The 18892-nt window shown below is 52.5% G+C and overlaps 1 protein-coding gene across 4 annotated transcripts in view; it reads right to left on the bottom strand.

Annotated features, from left to right (window-relative positions):
* The window catches only part of EPHB2 (EPH receptor B2), a 124111-nt gene that overhangs the window by 75350 nt on the left and 29869 nt on the right, over positions 1–18892 (bottom strand). For all 4 annotated transcript variants that reach the window (XM_059716782.1, XM_059716783.1, XM_059716784.1 and 1 more), the window contains exons 2-3: positions 8333–8397; positions 4455–5139 (exon numbers count right to left, since the gene is read on the bottom strand). In XM_059716782.1, the coding sequence (XP_059572765.1) occupies positions 4455–5139; positions 8333–8397 (750 nt within the window). The remainder of the gene's footprint in view (positions 1–4454; positions 5140–8332; positions 8398–18892) is intronic.

The following is an 18892-nucleotide window of genomic DNA, read 5'->3' as shown; positions in this document are numbered from 1 at the left end:
GCTTGTGCCCAGCTGACCAAATCACCCGACTCACTCACTATCAGTGACCTGTCCTTTTATTTGTTAGCAGCCTGCAAGCTTTCATCTCCAAACTTTATTGGTAATGATGTGACGTCTGCTTCCAGGTCATGGATAAATATGTTAACTAAGCCTAAAAACAAGAACTGTCATATGGGCATCCATACACTTTCATTCAATGATAATTCTCATTTTTCAATTATATTTCAAGGCTATTTTCAATGCATTTAATATGTGCCACATTGACTTTGCATCTTCCTAGGTTCCGAGTCCAAGGGACGTGCTGTATCGATGCCGACAGAAGCCTGCACATCAGATCTGTATCAGCCAAACTTGTAATCGCACCGATAAAGACATCCAATTTGTCTGACATCCATTTTCAACAAACCTATGTTGACTGGTGTTAAGTTACTTGAGCAATCAGGACTTGTGGCAGAGGCAATATCTTTTATTAGACCAACAAGATTTTTTTTTTTTGCAAAAAAGTTCTTTAATTGCAAGCTTTGGGGTGCAAACACCCTTCATCAGGCATCGGAGAAAAGATTGTAAAAGTTCTCCTGGGTAGAAATGAAAGCTCATCGTTCATAGGAGAGTTGAAGGTGGTAAAATCTCCTGTTTGGAAAAGTGCATTTTATATGCAGATTAGGCTCAAAGAAAAGTTGGAATAACAACGTAGATGTTATTCCTTACTTTACTTGAATGCCTTATTAATTTAGTCCTGTATTAGCTATTCTGTAATTTAGCCTGGTTCAGTAGAAGGCTGTCAGTTTTATAATTAGTTAAGGTGTCCTGTTTAGCCTTTTTAAACACTAGCAGAAACCCAGCCTTGTTCCAGACCTCTGAAATATCCCCAGTCTTCCAAAGTGTGTTGAAAATGAATATCAAAAACGATCCAGAAAGATCACTGCCCAGCTCTTCTCAAACTGCTAGTTGTACATTATCTGAGCTTGGTTACTGAAGAATGCTTATCTTTAGTAGCTGGTATTTAACATTTTCTTGAATTACTGTTGAAATGTAAAGCATTTCAGACTCATCCTGTGATACGACTACATCAGCCTTTTCCCAAATACATAAAAGAAATATTTACTGAATATTTTTTCTGCTTCCGCAGTGTTACGGATGATTCCAGGATTTCCATCTGGTGATGGACTATGTCAGTGCGGGTCCCATTCTCCGGCTCCTCCCTCCCCTCCCTCTTTGTCTATGCAGGAAGAATAGTGCTCCTTATTTTCCTCCCCTTTGATTCTTTTCCTTTCTATTTCTCGCTGACCCCAGTGTGTTGTGAATCCAATTAGACCCACAGTAGGGATCACAGTTGCATGGCATTCGGCCATTATCCAGACCGAGCATGCTCAATGCTTCTCCGAGCCATGGGAGATGTCAAGCCTCTTCTATACGCAATTCTGGACTGCACCGGAGCTAGTGGAGATGGGAAGGGGGCAGGGGAGGCTGGAGTGCCAGACAGATGGGGTTTGGGACACATTTTCCCTATGAGTTCAGTAATCTGAAAAGCCCCCCAAAGTGCTCATCTGCAATGGAGACTGCCAGGAAAGGCAAGGGTGCTCTCCAGGCACTCAGGACTAGCAGGTGTTGGATGGAAGATAGCCCTCCTGTGTTTTAGCCCCTATAGCCGAGTGGCCAGAGCCCCTTCACTAAGAGATGTGTTAACCCCCACACCACAGCACAGGCATCCTCCCTACCCCTTGACCGCACTCCTCCTCCTATTTAACAGTCATGGGAAGAAGTGGAAATGCAGAAGTATCTGCCTCATTGAGAACACAAACCCAGGGCCATCCACTGAGCCTCGCACACTCTGGCTTGCACTCCTGGTCCCACATCCTTCCCTCTCAGGGCTGCCCAGGAGGTCATCTCCAAAAGGAAGCACTGGAGGAAGCACTGGGTAGCACTTGGCCTGTGGGCTGGCAGTTAAGAGACTATCCTGGGAAGTCAGAGACATGGAAGCTCAAACTCTCTTGGGGGTCTTTGGCTCCGGAGGCAAGTGGCTTAACCACTCAATCTTCGGAGCTAAAACATGGGAGCCATCTCCTTCTCCATTTTTATCCAAAACCTGCGTAAAGGTAGACATATACGTGAGCTATGTGTATACATATATAGCCGTGTATGCATATAGTCTACCAGCTCAGTGGTACATCTCCAGAGCATGAAGTAGAGGCGAAAAATATCCAGGTAGGTGGCTAGAAAACTCCCCGTTAGATGCTCAGAGGGAAATGGGATTCCACTCTTTGTTCAAAGTTAGCATGGGACTCCTGGGATCACTAACTCCATGGTGGGAGTGAAGAAGACAGGGCTCGCGATGGCCTGGTAGGAAACACAGCTCAGCATGCACAACCCTGCATGGATCCCACAGGTTACCGAAGAGCTTAGCTGTAGTGCGGCACGGTACAACTGCCTTCTGTGGGCTGCCCTAGACCAGTGGTCCATCCATGGACCGCTGGGGGTCCGCAGCCTATGTTCAAGGGGTCTGTGAAAAGTGATTAGGATCAAACATATGTGAATCTCCGCACTTACAATTCAAAGGGTCTGGACCTCCAGTTGAAACTTCCAAGGGGGTTTGCAAATAAAAAAAGGTTGACAACCACTGCCCTAGACACCTGCTCCTCTGCCAGGGGTGCACTGGACAGAAGATAAATAGCTGGCTCCCGTGCTGCCCAGCCCCGCTGCTCCATGACCCAGGTTCCTTTAAAGGCTTGCTTTTTATCAAGACGAGGCAAATTCCTGTACCATTGACTAAGGCTAAGATTGGCCACTGAGCCCATTTCCAAGAACTTTCCTGCTGCACCCTCGGACAACGGAGAAGGGCTGCTCCAGCCCGACCCCCGGCAAACCCAAGGGAAGGCCTGTGGATGCAGCCAGTATTTCAACTACGGTACTGCATAACAGCCATCCTCAATCTTGTGTGCGAGTCGTATACCTGGACTTCAGGAAGGCCTTTGATACGGTATCCCACCCCATACTGGTGAACAAATTAAGAGGCTGTGATGTGGATGACTGCACAGTTCGGTGGGTGGCGAATTGGCTAGAGGGTCGCACCCAAAGAGTCGTGGTAGATGGGTCCGTCTCGACCTGGAAGGGTGTGGGTAGTGGGGTCCCGCAGGGTTCGGTCCTTGGACCGATACTCTTTAATGTCTTCATCAGCGACTTGGACGTGGGAGTGAAATGTACTCTGTCCAAGTTTGCAGATGACACAAAGCTATGGGGAGAAGTGGACATGCCGGAGGGCAGGGAACAGCTGCAGGCAGACCTGGATAGGCTGGACAAGTGGGCAGAAAACAACAGGATGCAGTTCAACAAGGAGAAATGCAAAGTGCTGCACCTAGGGAGGAAAAATGTCCAGCACACCTACAGCCTAGGGAATGACCTGCTGGGTGGCACGGAGGTGGAAAGGGATCTTGGAGTCCTAGTGGACTCCAAGTTGAACATGAGCCGGCAGTGTGACGAAGCCATCAGAAAAGCCAATGGCACTTTATCGTGCATCAGCAGATGCATGACAAATAGGTCCAGGGAGGTGATACTTCCCCTCTATCGGGCGCTGGTCAGACCGCAGTTGGAGTACTGCGTGCAATTCTGGGCGCCGCACTTCAAGAGGGATGCGGATAACCTGGAGAGGGTACAGCGAAGGGCAACTCGTATGGTCAAGGGCCTGCAGACCAAGCCCTACGAGGAGAGACTAGCGAAACTGGACCTTTTCAGCCTCCGCAAGAGAAGGTTGAGAGGCGACCTAGTGGCTGCCTATAAGTTCATCACGGGGGCGCAGAAGGGAATTGGTGAGGATTTATTCACCAAGGCGCCCCCGGGGGTTACAAGAAACAATGGCCACAAGCTAGCAGAGAGCAGATTTAGACTGGACATTAGGAAGAACTTCTTCACAGTTTGAGTGGCCAGGGTCTGGAACGGGCTCCCAAGGGAGGTGGTGCTCTCCCCTACCCTGGGGGTCTTCAAGAGGAGGTTAGACGAGTATCTAGCTGGGGTCATTTAGACCCAACACTCTTTCCTGCTTATGCAGGGGGTCGGACTTGATGATCTATTGAGGTCCCTTCCGACCCTAACATCTATGAATCTATGAATCTATGAATCTATAAGTGCACGTGGAGCTCAGGCTGGATCGAGCTTCTTGTGCTCTGTCCAGCTGTGGACAAGCAGCCCCAAGAAGATTCCCACTATAAATACAGGAATCAGGGTGCTGGGAAATCAGAAGCAATAAAGAAATGCAGAGGCACATTCACAGACAGACACAGCAAAGCCAACGGGTGCCCCGGAGTCACTAATACCATGTGGCAGGGAGCCGTGCTAGATCAACACTTTCTTCCCATGAGCAGCACCATGCAGAGGCACTGTCAAATGCCAGGGCCCACCACGACGCAAGCACAGCTTGCCATGCGGAGAACAAAGAACAAGAGACAATACAAAATGGTTACCTCTGCAGACGGTCCCGTTCTCCACCGACTCGTAGCCAGCCTTGCACATGCATCGCCCAATGGGCACCAGCCACTCCCCGTCCCCATTACAGTACAGCTTAATGGGGACGTCCACCTCCTCCGCGTTGTTGATGCACGTCCCCCTGGCTGCCACCAGCGAAGTACTCTCTGCTCCCGAGAGGGTCTCCTGAAACACTGCCCCGTTCTGCACCACGCGGGGACACTTGCGGTAGAAGACCCTGACGGCAATCAGAGACATGCAGCCCCCGTAGTCCTGGAAGGCGAGATAGAATCCGTTCTTGGAGACGGGCCCAAAGCTCCGCACCTCCGTGTTGATCTTCATCACCCGGCCACCTAGGTCCACCTGGGAGAAGCTCTCGTCGGCTGCAATGGTGTCCACCTTCATCCAGGGATTCTCCATCCACTTGGGAAAAGTCTTGGTGGCCGAGTCAAAGTCTGACTCATAGTAGTAGAGATTAAAGGTCTCCTTGCAAGATCCGGGAACGTTGGGAATACTGCTACAGTCCCGGACAGAAAACTTCATTTCCACATGGATGCGATGCCCCCCTCTCCTCCGGATGTACTTGGTCCGGAGCCAGTTGTTCTGACTGGACTCAAAGACATTGCACACCTGGTACGTACGGATCGTGTTCATGTTCTCGTCGTATCCGCTCACCTCTTCCCACTGCAGATGGGATACAAAGAGTCACTGGGACACAGAGGCATTGTATTTACAGTCATTGAGAGGCAGGGTGAGACCAGACCCATGTCCCTGCCCGGGGGCACTGCCCTGCCTCCCCCCATCCTCTCCCAGGCCGAAGCTCCACCCTGCAGCAATGGCCAAAATGCTTCCTACACTGCTGCAGTCCGCTCCGGACTTGTCTCCTGAACCAGTGCCCTCCCCTCCACATGTGCCCCCACCCCTCTCCACCTCTCACACTACAGGGATTTATTTTTCTAGGGCACAATTCTAGACCTCACCGGCTCTGGCCTGCCATGGAAATGCTGTCTGGTCCTTCTGTTTGTTGTGCCAACCCACAAGAATTAATAAGAAACACACGCCCTGATTGCCAGAGAAGACCCTTGCATGGTCATCAGGGGTCTGTCTGCCCAGCAGTGCGTGTCTTATCTTCGAAGGGTTGAATAGGTCCCCCCGTGCTGCACCTGGGAGCTGCCACCGAAGTGGTTCCAGGCTCATCCAGTCTTTGCACGCAACTCATCATGTACCGTCCTGATCTTCCAAGAGCCATATTGCTGGGCCCGCTCTCGGTGCCAACCATGTGCAGAGAGCACGCGGTAGACCTGCTTTCCAAACGCTTGCTGGTCCTGACTAGCACAGCCCCGAGGGACAGGGAGAAGGGAATGGAGCTGGAGACTATGTTTTATGGATGGTCCTGGTTTGTGTAAGGAGGGATGTGGCAACGGCATCTTACTATTTCAAACTGTGTATTGAATTCAATATTCACAAGTGTGGCATAGGTTCGAGCCAGGCGGACAAGCGCTGGCAGGTGATCAAGAGAGCTGGCTGGAAAGCAGCAGTCCATTGCACGCAACCTCCGAGACGTCAGCACTCGGGACCAAACCCCAAACTTTTCAAACACCTTCGCCACCTCCCTAGGTCCTTCCAGCAAACCATGCACATGTTTCTGAGATAGGCAGCGGCAGTCCCCCGGAGACCTTCCCTCGCCCTGTGCCCAAGCTCCAGCAGCCTGGACACCCACCCGCTCAGTGGCCGGCTCCCGGGCCGGACTGGGGGCGGCAGGGGTGGGGCGAGAGGGGCTTGTTTGGAGTTGCTGACACCACAGGACAGACTAATCCCTTCAGTGCCCCACTCCAAAGCTCCCTTTTCTCAGCTGCAAGAGAAAGTCACCCCTCGTCTCAGCTCCGGCGCTTCCTCAGAGCTTAATTAGAATCCTCTCCCTTTCTCCTCACTCTCTAATTAACATGCTGGGGACTCAAAAGAATAAGGCAGCACAATAATACGCGGAGACGGCCTCCAACAGGCCTGGGCCTCATTACTGAGTGGGCCGGGAGAGCAGGGAGCAGGGTTCGCTTTAGATATGGAAAACTGCAAACAAGAAAGGCTGGGCGAGGAGAGAAAAAGACTTGACCTCTGCCCCCCGCCTATTGAGAGCCCATCATTTCCCTTTGGCAGGCAATGGGGCAGGCTGGGCCCAGGCCTAGTGGAGTGGGTGAAGCCTTTGCAAGCCTCCCCGGCTAATAGCCATTATTATGATGATTTCGACAGCACTGCGTGCCGTAGCGGGCCTCGGCACAACCTGGCCCCGCTCCGGGCTCGCCAGGGGGAGGGGGAGCTGGTCTAACGCAGTTTAATCTTCGCCGTGGCGGGAGGCTTTTCTTGATGCAGTCTATTCTTGGAGGCTCGGTCTCAGGCTTCCCGGCCAGGGCTCCCTGGCGGAGGGCCAGGCACACCCGGAGCGGGGTAGCAGGGAAGGGCCTGCGCCTGTCAGCCAGGGAGTGTGAAATCCAAAGAAACGTCTTCATTTTGCTCTTTCCAGACTCCATTCAGGGTCGGGAGTGGGTGGAAGGGGGTGCGGGGGGAGTGCATGTGCCCATTATTCCTTTCCCTGCAAAACAAAACTAGCTCAATGAAAACCGGGAGGTCAGGGCTGCGTGGTGAACCCAGCTCGAGGCTGCCGGGCCAGGAGGCGCCTGCAGCTGCTGTGTGCTCTGGCTCTTTTGCCAACCCCACTCCTTTGACCCCTGTCTCTCCATCTTTCCCTAACTATCCCCCTCTCTTAACCCTGCAAGCAGCACACCACCGCCTTTGAATCCACTGCGTGCCCCAAAACTCCCACTGGGAACCACGCGAGGCTGGCCGGGTGGGAGCTGAGCTGCTCGAGGAACCTGGTCCCAAGCCCCTGGCGTCTGGCTGGGTGCTGAATGGCCCCCGTGCCTCGGACAGGACAAACCATGCTAGGGCAAAGTTACGCAGAGCAAGAAGCTAGAGGAAGCCGAGCCACCTGCTTCAACAGGGTTTTGCTAATCTCGCTGTGCCGCTCATCGTCCAGGGCTGATCTTTAGTCTGTCACCGCCCCAGAGCTAGCTAGGAGTAGGGGCACCAGGGTCCAGCACTGCTGGAGATCCCAGAGGGCAGGTTGTTTCCTTCTGAAAAAAAACCTAACTCCAGGAAGGCCCCAGATGCTGGCCTGGTCTAATTGCATCCAAGCAAGACAGAGAGATCAGCAAAACTCGTCCTAGTGCGTGGTTGGGACTCGCAGACACCTGCTGTACCTCTCTTCTGCATTTCGCTGGGGCGGCCTGCATCCCTTCCCTTTCGCAGGGCACGTCTCCGCTGCAGCCACTGCGCTACCTGGTTTCAGGCTTCAGTCCCTGCACGCACAATCCTGTATGGAAAGTTACTGTTTGGTTTCCCAAGCCTGGAGCTCTAGGGTCACTTTCACATCCTTGTCCAGCACAGATTCAACAGCTGTCACGTAACGTGGCAACATTTTTTAAAACAAATCAACATGATTTTCAATGATTTTCTTTAAGTTTCCTCCTTGCTTGAAGAACCAAAATCCCATTTTCAAAAGCAATTCCAGCACTTCAGGGCTTGGGTCCCATTAATTATCAAAGATGATGATGCTCTTTTATCACCTAGCTGCTTTTGTACAAAAAGTTTTACCCTGAAGTTTTGGGAAATCTCACATTTCAGGGTTATGTGAAGCTTCCCCTTGTTGCTCTGAGCAGCGCGCTCAGCTGCAGTGAAGGCGTCTTGTTAAATAACGGGATCTCTGTTCAGACCAGGCTTGCTGGTCGGACTCCCCCTCGCACAGAGAAGTGCGAGCCCTACACCCCTGTTCTCACACAGCCCATGGAGGAAGGGGGGTGGGCGGTGAGAAGTGAGGACTCACCCCTGAAGGAGGATGCACCATCCAGCCCAGTTCTGCTGTTGCAGTGGTGGAATCCATCAGTGTTTCTGCAGGAAGATGACAAAAAACCAGGAGTCAAAGGGGTGGAAATGAGGAGGCAGCCTCAGCACACAGAACTAAGCAAGCAGCATGACAGGGCCAGGGCCATGACTGCCACTCGCATACCGCCCCAGGCAATCACAGCTCAGAGCAAGGGCCTTGAAAACAGATCTGGTGCACAGCCCAGCACTGATCCTGGGCACTGCAAGGATGCATGGCTTAGCACCTTAATTCTTGAAGCACCCAGGAGAAATGCCTCTGCAGTGGCAGCCCCCAAACTCCGACGCAGCCCCCCTGCAACCAGAAGAGCACGAGCGGACACAGACCAGCCAGCTATGCAGCGCTGAGCTGGGAAAAGGGGAACCCAGGGCCCAGCCAGCACAACCCACAGCTAACCCCTTCTTCTCTCGTCACCCCCACCCCAAACCCACGGCACCACCAGGCTGCTTGCCATCCCTGCACTGTTCTCTCAGCTGTGTCTACCTTTGCAGACCATGGCACCCCCAACAGGGTTTGGGGACACTGCAGCCTCCTCCGTAACAGGCCCATCCCCACAAACAAGCGATAGATAAAAGAAATCCTGAATACGCAGCATTGTGCACCAGGACTGCGCTGTCTCCCCACACCCTCATGCCTGGGTCTCCTCCAGCCTGCTACAGGCACGGCTCCAGCTCCGGAGTGGCAGGAGTTTTCTCCAGCACGGCCGTCAGAGAGGCCTTGGTGCTCCAGCTCCGCCGTGGAAGGCCCTAGCACCGGCTCTGTGCCCAAGATGGGGACCACCACCTTGCCGCCTTGCACCAGGCACAGGTGCCAGCTCAGCGGGTGGTTCCCCTCTAAAGCCAGGAGAATCATAACACATTCGAGAAGATTTTCCAGGCCGTTTGGGCTGAAATACTTTAGGTCAGATGAGTTTTTAGCTACTAATGCAAGAGAACAGAAAAAGCAGGCGAGGATTTCACAGCCCATGCAGGTGGCAATGTTTATATTTGCACGGTTAGATCCTGTTTGCGGGTGTTTATAACGCTGCCAAACCTGAACCGTTCCAGCCACTGTTTTTCTGTGCTGGGTCTCTGCCTCAGGCCGGTTGGTATGTTTGTGGGTTTTAGCCAAAATACTTCTGCTGTTTCTCAGAGGCGGATAGGAGAAAATGCCTTGTTTGGTCCCTCTGAAAACAATTCTGAGAGCCAGCGAGGTGAGGAGCTCAAGCACCCCACCTCTGGGCAGGAACCAGGACCCACCTGGAAGCAATGTGCGGTGAAGCTCTTCCTGGCACATCTGTATCCTCCAGCACCAGGCAGCAGTGCTCTGCTCCCCGTAGCTCCCAGAGGAGTCTGGGGCTCACTCCCAGCTCCACTGCTCAGGGGTCCCAGGCCCTGCCCCACATAAAGGCAGTCCTGAAGACACAGCAGAGGCAGCTTTCTGGACCACCACCTTGGGAACTTGGCTTCTCAAGTGTGCCACTCTTCCCAGCACCCACACACCCACCACACCACACCCCCCGCATCCAGAAAACATCTGCAAAGCACTCTGCCAGCTGGAGGTGAGCAGGGCCCACGGGGACCTTGTCTCCATCTCAGCAAGGAAAGCACTCAACAATCCTTCAGGATGAGCCAGTTGAATCAAGCCACGGATGAGAGGGCTGACCACAACCATGACTGGCATCGGAGCCATACCAAGGCACGTATCCTGAGCCACATTTTAAATGCCTGAAGCATGAGCATACAGCAAGTAGCTCGCATGGATCCTTGTGGGAAATCCCACTGAGAGTCACTGTGCTGCTGGCTCTAGTCTGGACCCAAAACCATCTGATCACGGCAACGAAACGTCAGCCCAAGCCCCCAATGAAGAACAGCATGCTTTGGACCTTGCCTGGTCTCCGAAGCATGGCTTCCAGAGCAGGGCATCCCTGGCTCCATTCCTCTCTGTGCCCCCAGCCTTTCAGACTCTCCCCATCCATCCCTAGTTCCCCGAGGCCCTGATTCAGGGAACTGCATTCACTTCCACTCCTGAGACGGGGACTTCGCCTCTTGCTGGGGAGAACAAAGTTCCCAGCAGCAAGCAGACAGCTCTGCTTCCATAAAAGCCTGCTGAGAGTGACCGAGAGTTTTTACTAGATACGAGTTCCCAGACACCAACTGTGTTAAGTGGCCCAGAGGTGAAAGAGCCCTGTGCTCAGCACAGAGATGGGGAGATTGCTGGTAAAGAAGCAGCATTTGCCTGCTGTTGGGTCTGAGCTATCGCTTTCATTTCCCATTCAGCATCTACGTTGTGCTCTCGGGGGACACAGTCACTTTTTCATGGCAACCACTGCAGTATGAGGATGTATTGCTTTTTCTGCCTATAAAGGGAACTTTGTTCTGCTTGGAAACCATTGTGTTGGCTCTACCTGTTGCACAAGTTAAACAGAGGAAAAAGGGAGGGCAACTGGCCACATCCCAATTCATACGCTGGCCTTTAGATCCACATCTCGTTCATCTCTAGTTATGCTGATTAAAACTCCCATGTTTGCAGAACATTTCAGGCAGTCCTCCATCCACAGCAGACTCTACAGCAGCACCAGTCCCTTTGCTAACACATGGAAGTTGAGAAACAGGACGGAGAGAACAAGAGGGAAGGGGAGCGTGTGAAATGAAAAGTGTGCAGCTAAATAAAGCAATTCTGCCTTCCGAATCAATGCTGGCCTCCACATGCAGGTGCAGATCGCGCTTACAGTAGCCATGCAGCTAATGTCTCTGTCCAGAGCTAGCAGCGATATCAAGACGTTAATCAGACCCCCTGGATGGCTGTGCGGGAGAAAACAGGGGAGCTGTGTAGATGTGAATAAATCATCATTTCACCTGCTCCGTGTTCCCTGTTGGATGCTTGTCTATCGCCTAGATCCCAATTCCTGCGCTACCACGAGCAGATGGCACTGTTCATTCCTGGATCCCCACATGCAAAGAACTGAAGGACCCCAGAGCAGAAACTGGAAAGTGCATGGCTTTTTGCATGCAGCACTGGGAGCCCGGCTAAGCCAACGAGAAGTTTTACAGCAGAATCCCGTTTCACCGGCTGCACCTGGATCCCACATCCCCAGCTGCGCCACTGCCCTTTTTGGCGCTGCCATGGGGGGTTGTGATCCTACCCTGCGGGCAGGGGGGGACACAGAAGCATCTAAACAGCAGCTGAGGGTGTGCAATTGTGTGTGCACTGGCCGGGAGACGCTGTGTCCGTGTTGCTGGGGCAGTACATGTCACACAACTGCAGCTAGGTGCACACAAGGACTAGCAGGGGCTAGAAGCTGAGGAGGAGGAGGAAGAGCAACTCAATAGCTAGTACTTTGGGGAGCTGCCCTAGAAGCAAAATACCCAGGGATCCTGGTTTTCTTGGATTTAAAAAAATCTCCAATTTTCAGTTAAGAAAAAGTAACCCCAAACCCATGTTTTTCCATGATTTAAGTGGAACACCACTAATATACAGATATGCATATAGTGGCGTTTCATTTTAATTATGGAAAAATGTGGATTTGGGGTTATTTTTTTAAACTGAAAATTGAGGGTTTTTTTGTTTTTTGTTTTTTTTTTAATCAGAGAAAGCCAGGATCCCTGCTCATCATCCAGCCGTGCTAGGAAGCCAGGTTCAAGTCTCCTCGGGGGTGCCCAGTACCTTGGCCTCCTGTTTTTTGGCCGAGTGCCCTAACCACTAGGCTGAAACGTGGGAGGCCCTTCCTCCTGGTTTGGTCAGGTCCAGATCTCAGGCCTTCAGCTCAGACCCACACGTGCAGAGTCACCTCCCCGCCCAGCTGGAGAGCAGCCTATTGCCTGCAGTCCACTCCTGCGTCCATTGCGCAGCACTGCAAACTGTGCCCAGCTGGATGACTGTCGTCCGGGCACGTAAAGTGATGTCAGATCCCGCCCTTAGCGCGTGTCCCAGGATGGGAGATCACAACCTTTCCACAAAGCCACCCAAAAGGGCTCCCTTTGTCAGTGGAGTAACAAGGAGCCCCCACAGGACCTTTCCACTGTCCATCTGCTGAGTTGCTCCAAACACTCTGCCATCTCTCTTTAATGAGCCCTCCTACTGCCCGAAGCACAGCCATCATTCTCCCCATTTTAGAGAGGAGGAGACTGAGGCACAGAGAGAAGAAACTTTCTCAAGGTAGTGCTGTAGGTCAGTAGCAGAGCTGGGAACAGCCCCCAGGTCTCCCAAGTCTCATACATGCATCTTTCTCACATAGATGATCTTAAATGAAAGGTGGTAGGGTAAAAAAATCTAGCTACAGTAGGAACATTGCTCCTGGGGCTTTGGAAAAGCTTGAAAGCAGAAGTGGAGAAACCGTTCATTGCTCGAACTCCTGAATAATGTATGCGCTGCATGAAGACTACTCTTCAGTTAGTAATCCCTCTTCCCTCTGAATGCATTTGTCATTTAAGTCTAATGTTTTGGTTGAATCATTTTCATAGTCCAAGTTGTTCATTATTCACTATCCATTACTTCTGGTTAGAGTGGGCAGCAACTTCAAAAGTCCAGTTGACAGGAAATTCTAGCATGGCAAAGTCTGATTTCATTCTCAAAGGGAACAAGAAATGCTTTACAAAATAAAACATCTTGAAAATTGCTGTTCTGAAAAATGCTTCATTTCAGAGTCCTGGAATTCTGTCCCATTTTTCACATCTGCCATTTGATTATTTTTCAACTTATTTTGTGATGTGAGAATCCTGGGCTGGAAGTGAATGTTATAAGCCAAGAGCAACGCTGCCTAGAAAAACTCCATCCAAAAGTATGTCACTGGAAAATGGTTTCAGCCGAAAAGAAAGTCACCAGGAAACTGTACTTGTTTCAAAATGCTTGGTTTGTGTAACTTTTGCTGTGGAAAATTCTGAATTTTATCTTGTATATTTAACCACTCAAAGAGGATACCTGGGGACAGGCAGGTTCCTCTGTCCCTGGGAGTCTTGAAAAAAAATCAAGACTAGCCGTCTCTCTCTAGCTAGGGCCAGATTTAGACACTGCTGGGGAAGCTTTTCTGATCTGTGCTAGGCAGGTCACACTGGACGGTTAGACTGGCCCTTTCTGGTCGCGATGCGTATGAATCCATGAACACGATGCTGAGTCCGTCTCCAGAGGACTGCTGCTGCTGCTAGCATCAAACTATACGCCCTGCTCCGAGCGACGGCCTGCCACGGCTTGCTGGGCTGAGCCCCAAGCATGTGAAAACACCAACATTAATCCGGTCGGGAGCACGAGGGATGCCTGGAAGCCCCAGAAAGAATCATCTCCTCAAAGGGTCTCCTCTCCTTAAATCTACATTCCTGACCTTATCCTTCCTATCTATCTGTTTGCAATGGGCGCAGAATGCTTGACATAAGACAGTGCAGCAGCAGCCACGGGCTTGCATACACCCCTATGACAAAAGGGTCTGCAATCCCATAAGAACAACTGAATGTGTGATATAGAGTTTCTCAATGTGCCCGGGGGCCACTGGCAGAGTTTGATGCCATCACCCTGAAGCACTGACCTCTTGCACCGCGGGAGTAACTAAAGGCCCGAAGGGTTTCTGCTGTCCTCTCTTGAGAACGTCCCGGACACAGAAGATTCCCGGTCTCTGTTCCTTGCTTTGTCAGTGCATTTGGTCTAGTAGCTCCTGACAAGATAGACCAATATAACGCACTCCTACCCAAGCCATCTCCAGGGCCTGGATTCGGGAGGACCGCATCCAGAAGCCTGACTGTACCCCCAGAGTTAAAGAGCCAAAGAAAACAGTAAGAGTCATTAAAAGGTGTGCTGGCTGCCAGGAGGAAACCAAGGACCATGCTGTGGGTTATATGGGTGAGCACATGGGATCTGCAGGCAGGCTCACAAGTACCTTGGCCATGAAATGGGTGAATAACTGTTACTCCCCAAGAATGCAACGTGAGACCTCGTCCTCTAACATGTTCTGCCAAGGCACAGAAACGTGAACATGAACGGGCAGCAGAGCTGGAATAAGGACACAGCTAAGAGGAGTGCGTTCATCCTAACCATCCGATTTTTGCTCATCAAATCTGCATGTAGGCAGCAGGGTTTTGTGTCATATCCCTCAACAGCCTGAAACAAGAGCCAAAACTGCACTGGAAACGATAAACTCACCAGGGCTGACGGCGCTGAACGTGCCACAGACACCGGCGGCACATCTCCCATACCTACAGCAATGCAGAATGGGTTCCTGTGGACATAGTGACTTTGCTGCAACTCCCCTATATGCACTGATAGCAACCCACTGCACCCCTGAATTTCCATATATATACCTACCCCAGGAGGACTCCCACGTGGACCCCATGCTAGCCTCAGGCTGACTCTGCAGTCAAGCCAAGCCCTGTGCTGTCACAGGTCCACAAAGCATCAGCTAACACGCAGTAGTTCTGCAAACCTACCAGAGCAGAAAGAAGGGACTACACAGGTCCACACGAGCCACGGGAGGCAAGGAGGTTCAGCGGCCAATGCAGTCATGACAGGAGTCACCTTTGCACTGCCAGGCTGCGTGGCCTCGGTCACCTGCTTCTTCTCTTGTGCCCTCACTTCTCTGCCACGAGATGTGAGGCCACCCAATTGTGTGAGGAGTGCTAGACGCAGTGACATGCCTTGGCAAGCTCAGCAACACCTGGCCCACACCTGCATCCTGGCTGGTGCAACACTCTGACAATGGCCACGAAGGGTGCCAAGAGGGTGCATGGGGAGTGGACGTCTAGCTGCCGGCCCATCTCTGGTGGCTGGCGATAGCTGCAAGTGCTTGGGATCTTCTTGCAGAAGCAGCGTTTAATCAATACTGTTGTTCACGTTAGTGCCTCCCATGTGTTTATCTACAGATTCACATGCTACAAGCGGCATGATAAATAAATCCGCAGCTGTTGGAAAACAGCAGGCGCAGCTCTGGACGTCTTCCCACCAGCAACAGCACTGCTCCCCACGGTACGGTTAGGAGCTAAGTGCCTGTCCTTTTCACTTTGAAGATGCTTTCTGTAAGCCATTTTCTGGCAGCGCGGAGAAGGGCAGCACTGCTGGTCACTGCGAGACAAATGCACGGGTTTGCTGTGATGCTGCCACCCAGGCCTGTGCTCAGGCTATTCTCTCAGAGCATGTGGCCATCCAAAGGCAGATCAGCACCGCCAGGACACTGGCATCCGCTGGGTCACACACTGCCCTCGGCCAGGTTAAAACATCACCAACTAACTGCAAAAGCCCTGGTGCCAAGAAACCAGAATGGGCGCTTTTCATGTGTGCACAAGTAGTAGTGTAATGGAGGGAGGGGGGCAATCGGGGCAGCACCTGGGATGCCAACAGTAGCACTATCCGGTGTCCGGTGGTAGCTCAGGGTTTTATAGCCCATGGGAGCTGCCACGGCCCCCAGCCACATGCTGCTGCTGCTGCAGTGTCTGGTGGCTGCCTGCAGTGCTGCTGGGTTGCAGTTCAGCAGACGGGAGTCCTTCTGGGGGCTCGTGCTTGGAAAGGGGGTGCAGGCCTGGCAAGGGCGGTGCAATATGGGGTGCAGTCAGGGCCTCTGGGGGTGGGTAGAGGTCCCTGGGGTAGGGGAAAAGCACAGGGTACAACCATAAACAGAATAAAAAGGCTGCAGAGACTCTCAGTTAAAAAGAAACTGCCTTAGGCTGGCAACCCTGCTGGGCACTGCCTTCATGGGTGGTGCGACAACAGCTAGCAACCCTGCAGCCACTGGCAGAGGAGCATCCCTGTGCTGCCCCATGCACTGCGACTGCCCAGGGCAGGAGCTGTCCTGCTACAGCCCTGGGCACCAGCCCCTTGCTACTCAGCCCCAAATGAAACGCATCTCGGGGTCTCAGCTGCAATGAGTTCAGATGCTGCATTGTCTGGGCTGGTTTGGACAGGGCTGATCCTGCCTCAGGCAGCGAGCTGGACTAGATGTGACCTCTGGAGCTCCCTCCCAGCCGCAGTGCTCCAGGCTTTCTGTGACTCGCTCGTAGCTGGCAGATCGAGGACCGAGGTCCACCGGGGGAGCTGGGAGGGGAGAGCCAGACTAAAACAGGCGCTGGGGACTCGTCAGACTCGAGCAGGTCAGTGCAGCATGTTGGGACTCGACTAGCAGGGGATGCAGAATGGCAGGACTAAGTAGCACTGGCAAAGGGGCTGGAGGGGAAGGGAATTACCAGATGCTATTGCCAGTCAGGTCCTCAGCTCTAAGGAGCTGTGGCAGTTTATACCAACTAAAGAGCGGATCCTGCAGACCTCACAAATCAGAGCAAATCCTGCCCATCCGCTCGGGTTTAAACGCAGCACTGGTGTTTGCACGGCTCTCCCCCACCACAGCTCTGCTCCCTTTCTCCTCTCCATCCCTCCTCACTTCAACCCCGTCCTCTCTCCTTTTCTCCAGCTATTTCCCAGGTTACGGAACTCACTAGAGTTTTATCCCACTTCAATATTATTGACTCACTTAATAAACCTCCCTGTTGACACAGGAAAAGCCTCCGTCCTGGGTTAGCAATGGATGCTAATTAATTGTCTCTCTAATTAAATGCACTTTTTAAGATATCAAAGCTTTCCATTGCAATCAATGGTAATTCAGCCTTTGGAACGCAAGGCTCATTAGGTGCCCTGCCCAAGGCAGTAAAACAGACTCTCGACTGGACCTTCAGCAGCTCAACGCATCAAAGCGCTAAATGCAGGAAAGTGCAAACTTGGAACGTAATGAACTAAGCAGCAAACAATCTAGTAGGACCGGGGGTTGCCGAAAAGGATGGAGAGGTTGAGGACTGATTAACGTACGCTCCCTGCATGTTCTTTCTTTGTGCATCTCATCAAAATTCACAGAATCAGGTTGTGCCTGTTTGGTTGGCATGGTGTCAGACAGGAGAGTCAAGGAATGTGGAATATAGGTTTAAATCAGTAATGTACTAAAATGCCAGAGGAAGAAAGAGTCAGGTATTGCCTATCTGTTACCCGTGGGGTACTCAACCCTGGGCCCGCGGACCAGAGCCATGTCACCCGGCCCACAGGGCTCTTCATGGATCTGAAAATTTTGCAATGGGGGAGTAGTGGCTGTGTTAGTTAACACTCCCCTACTGCCAAGAGTCTGGATGTGTGGGGCACGTGGGACTCGATCCTGGCACGTGGGGCCTGATGCAAGCAAGGGGCCCAACATGAGTGCATGGGGCCTGGGCCAGCACATGGGATCTGGCCCGTGGATCCGCCGTGCACCACTCACCAGTTCATGGGGAGCAAAATGCTGGGCACCATTGTGTTAGCCAGTGACTGGTACATTCAAGGAATGGGAAATGTTAGGATGAATGTTTTGTTGGGAACTTTGCATCCACAGGTCAAACTAATAGGGTTTGTGCCCCAGGCAGAGGGAGAGAAGGAGAGGGGTGGCAGCCCTGGTCTTCAGCACAGTGCAGTGTCTCCACACCCTGGCTACCATTGCCACCCCTTCTAAATTGGCATCTGGGGCTAGTGCCTGGCTCACCCACCCTTCATTACCATTAGGTATGTGTACCCTACCCTCTATCAGTTGGCACGCTTGCCCAGCCCATGGCGAATGGGACTATCTAGTTCTCTCAGAGAAGTGTCCTTGGAAGCTGCAGCAACCCCAGAGGAAGAGTCCGCAGGAGCCGGTGCCTGCAAACCGGATAACGCATCGGCCCAAATCCACCTGCACAGCGCTCGTGGGGCTCTCCCAGAGCACGCAGCCCATGCCCCCGTCTCTCCCTTGCGACGAGCGGCAAGCAGCAGCAAAGCAATCAGGGGGAGCCTGTGGCTCTGCCCCAGGTAGATGCGTGGCACAGGCAGTGTGACACAGCCCTCCATCCGAACAGACGAGTTTTTCATGGGAAACATGCGGTGGAAACGGCACTCTCCAGTCTGGCCATATCTCCCTGCACGGGGGGGACAGCTAACGAGAAATCCATCTGTCGCGCAGCCAGGGCAGCCTTCACTGCAGATCTATTTATTCTCCTTGCAGTTGAAAGGACCCCCGCCTGCCTTCTGCACTTTCCTGGAGCCTCATTATAATATTTTCACCAGTGAGAGCTAAGAGGGTCTGGGTAAACCTGACCACAGCCTCTTGTCCTTTCACTGGGATGCTGAGCTTTGCTTTGCCTGGCCCGGGGCCAGCAGACCAAACTGAAATGCAATCCCCTCCTGGCCACCTCGTCAGCCCGGTAACAGCACGCGGCATTGTGAACGGGCGGTTACAGGATCTCTTAGATATGCCACTCAGGGATCCACTTAACCTCCAAGAAGGAGCCTGATGGAGCAGGGCAGAGAATGAGCAATGACTGGTCAGGGATGGGAACCACTCGCCTCGTTGTCCGCCCCTCCACAAAAGGCCTACTCAAAACGAGGGAAGCCACAGCCACGGGGTGCCAGTGCCATGCTGCACCGGCCGAGAGCCCTGGCAGCATCGGGGCTTGCTCTGACCACTAGTGTCACCGCACGAGCAAAGCATGTCCTGCGCGACTGCAGCTTTCTCTGCCCTGTCCCCTGGAAACCCCATGAAGGGAATGTTGGCGCTGCACT

Source organism: Alligator mississippiensis, chromosome 13, assembly GCF_030867095.1.
Source record: "Alligator mississippiensis isolate rAllMis1 chromosome 13, rAllMis1, whole genome shotgun sequence".
Classification (NCBI taxonomy): domain Eukaryota; kingdom Metazoa; phylum Chordata; order Crocodylia; family Alligatoridae; genus Alligator; species Alligator mississippiensis.
This window is presented reverse-complemented; position numbering and strand designations above follow the sequence as displayed.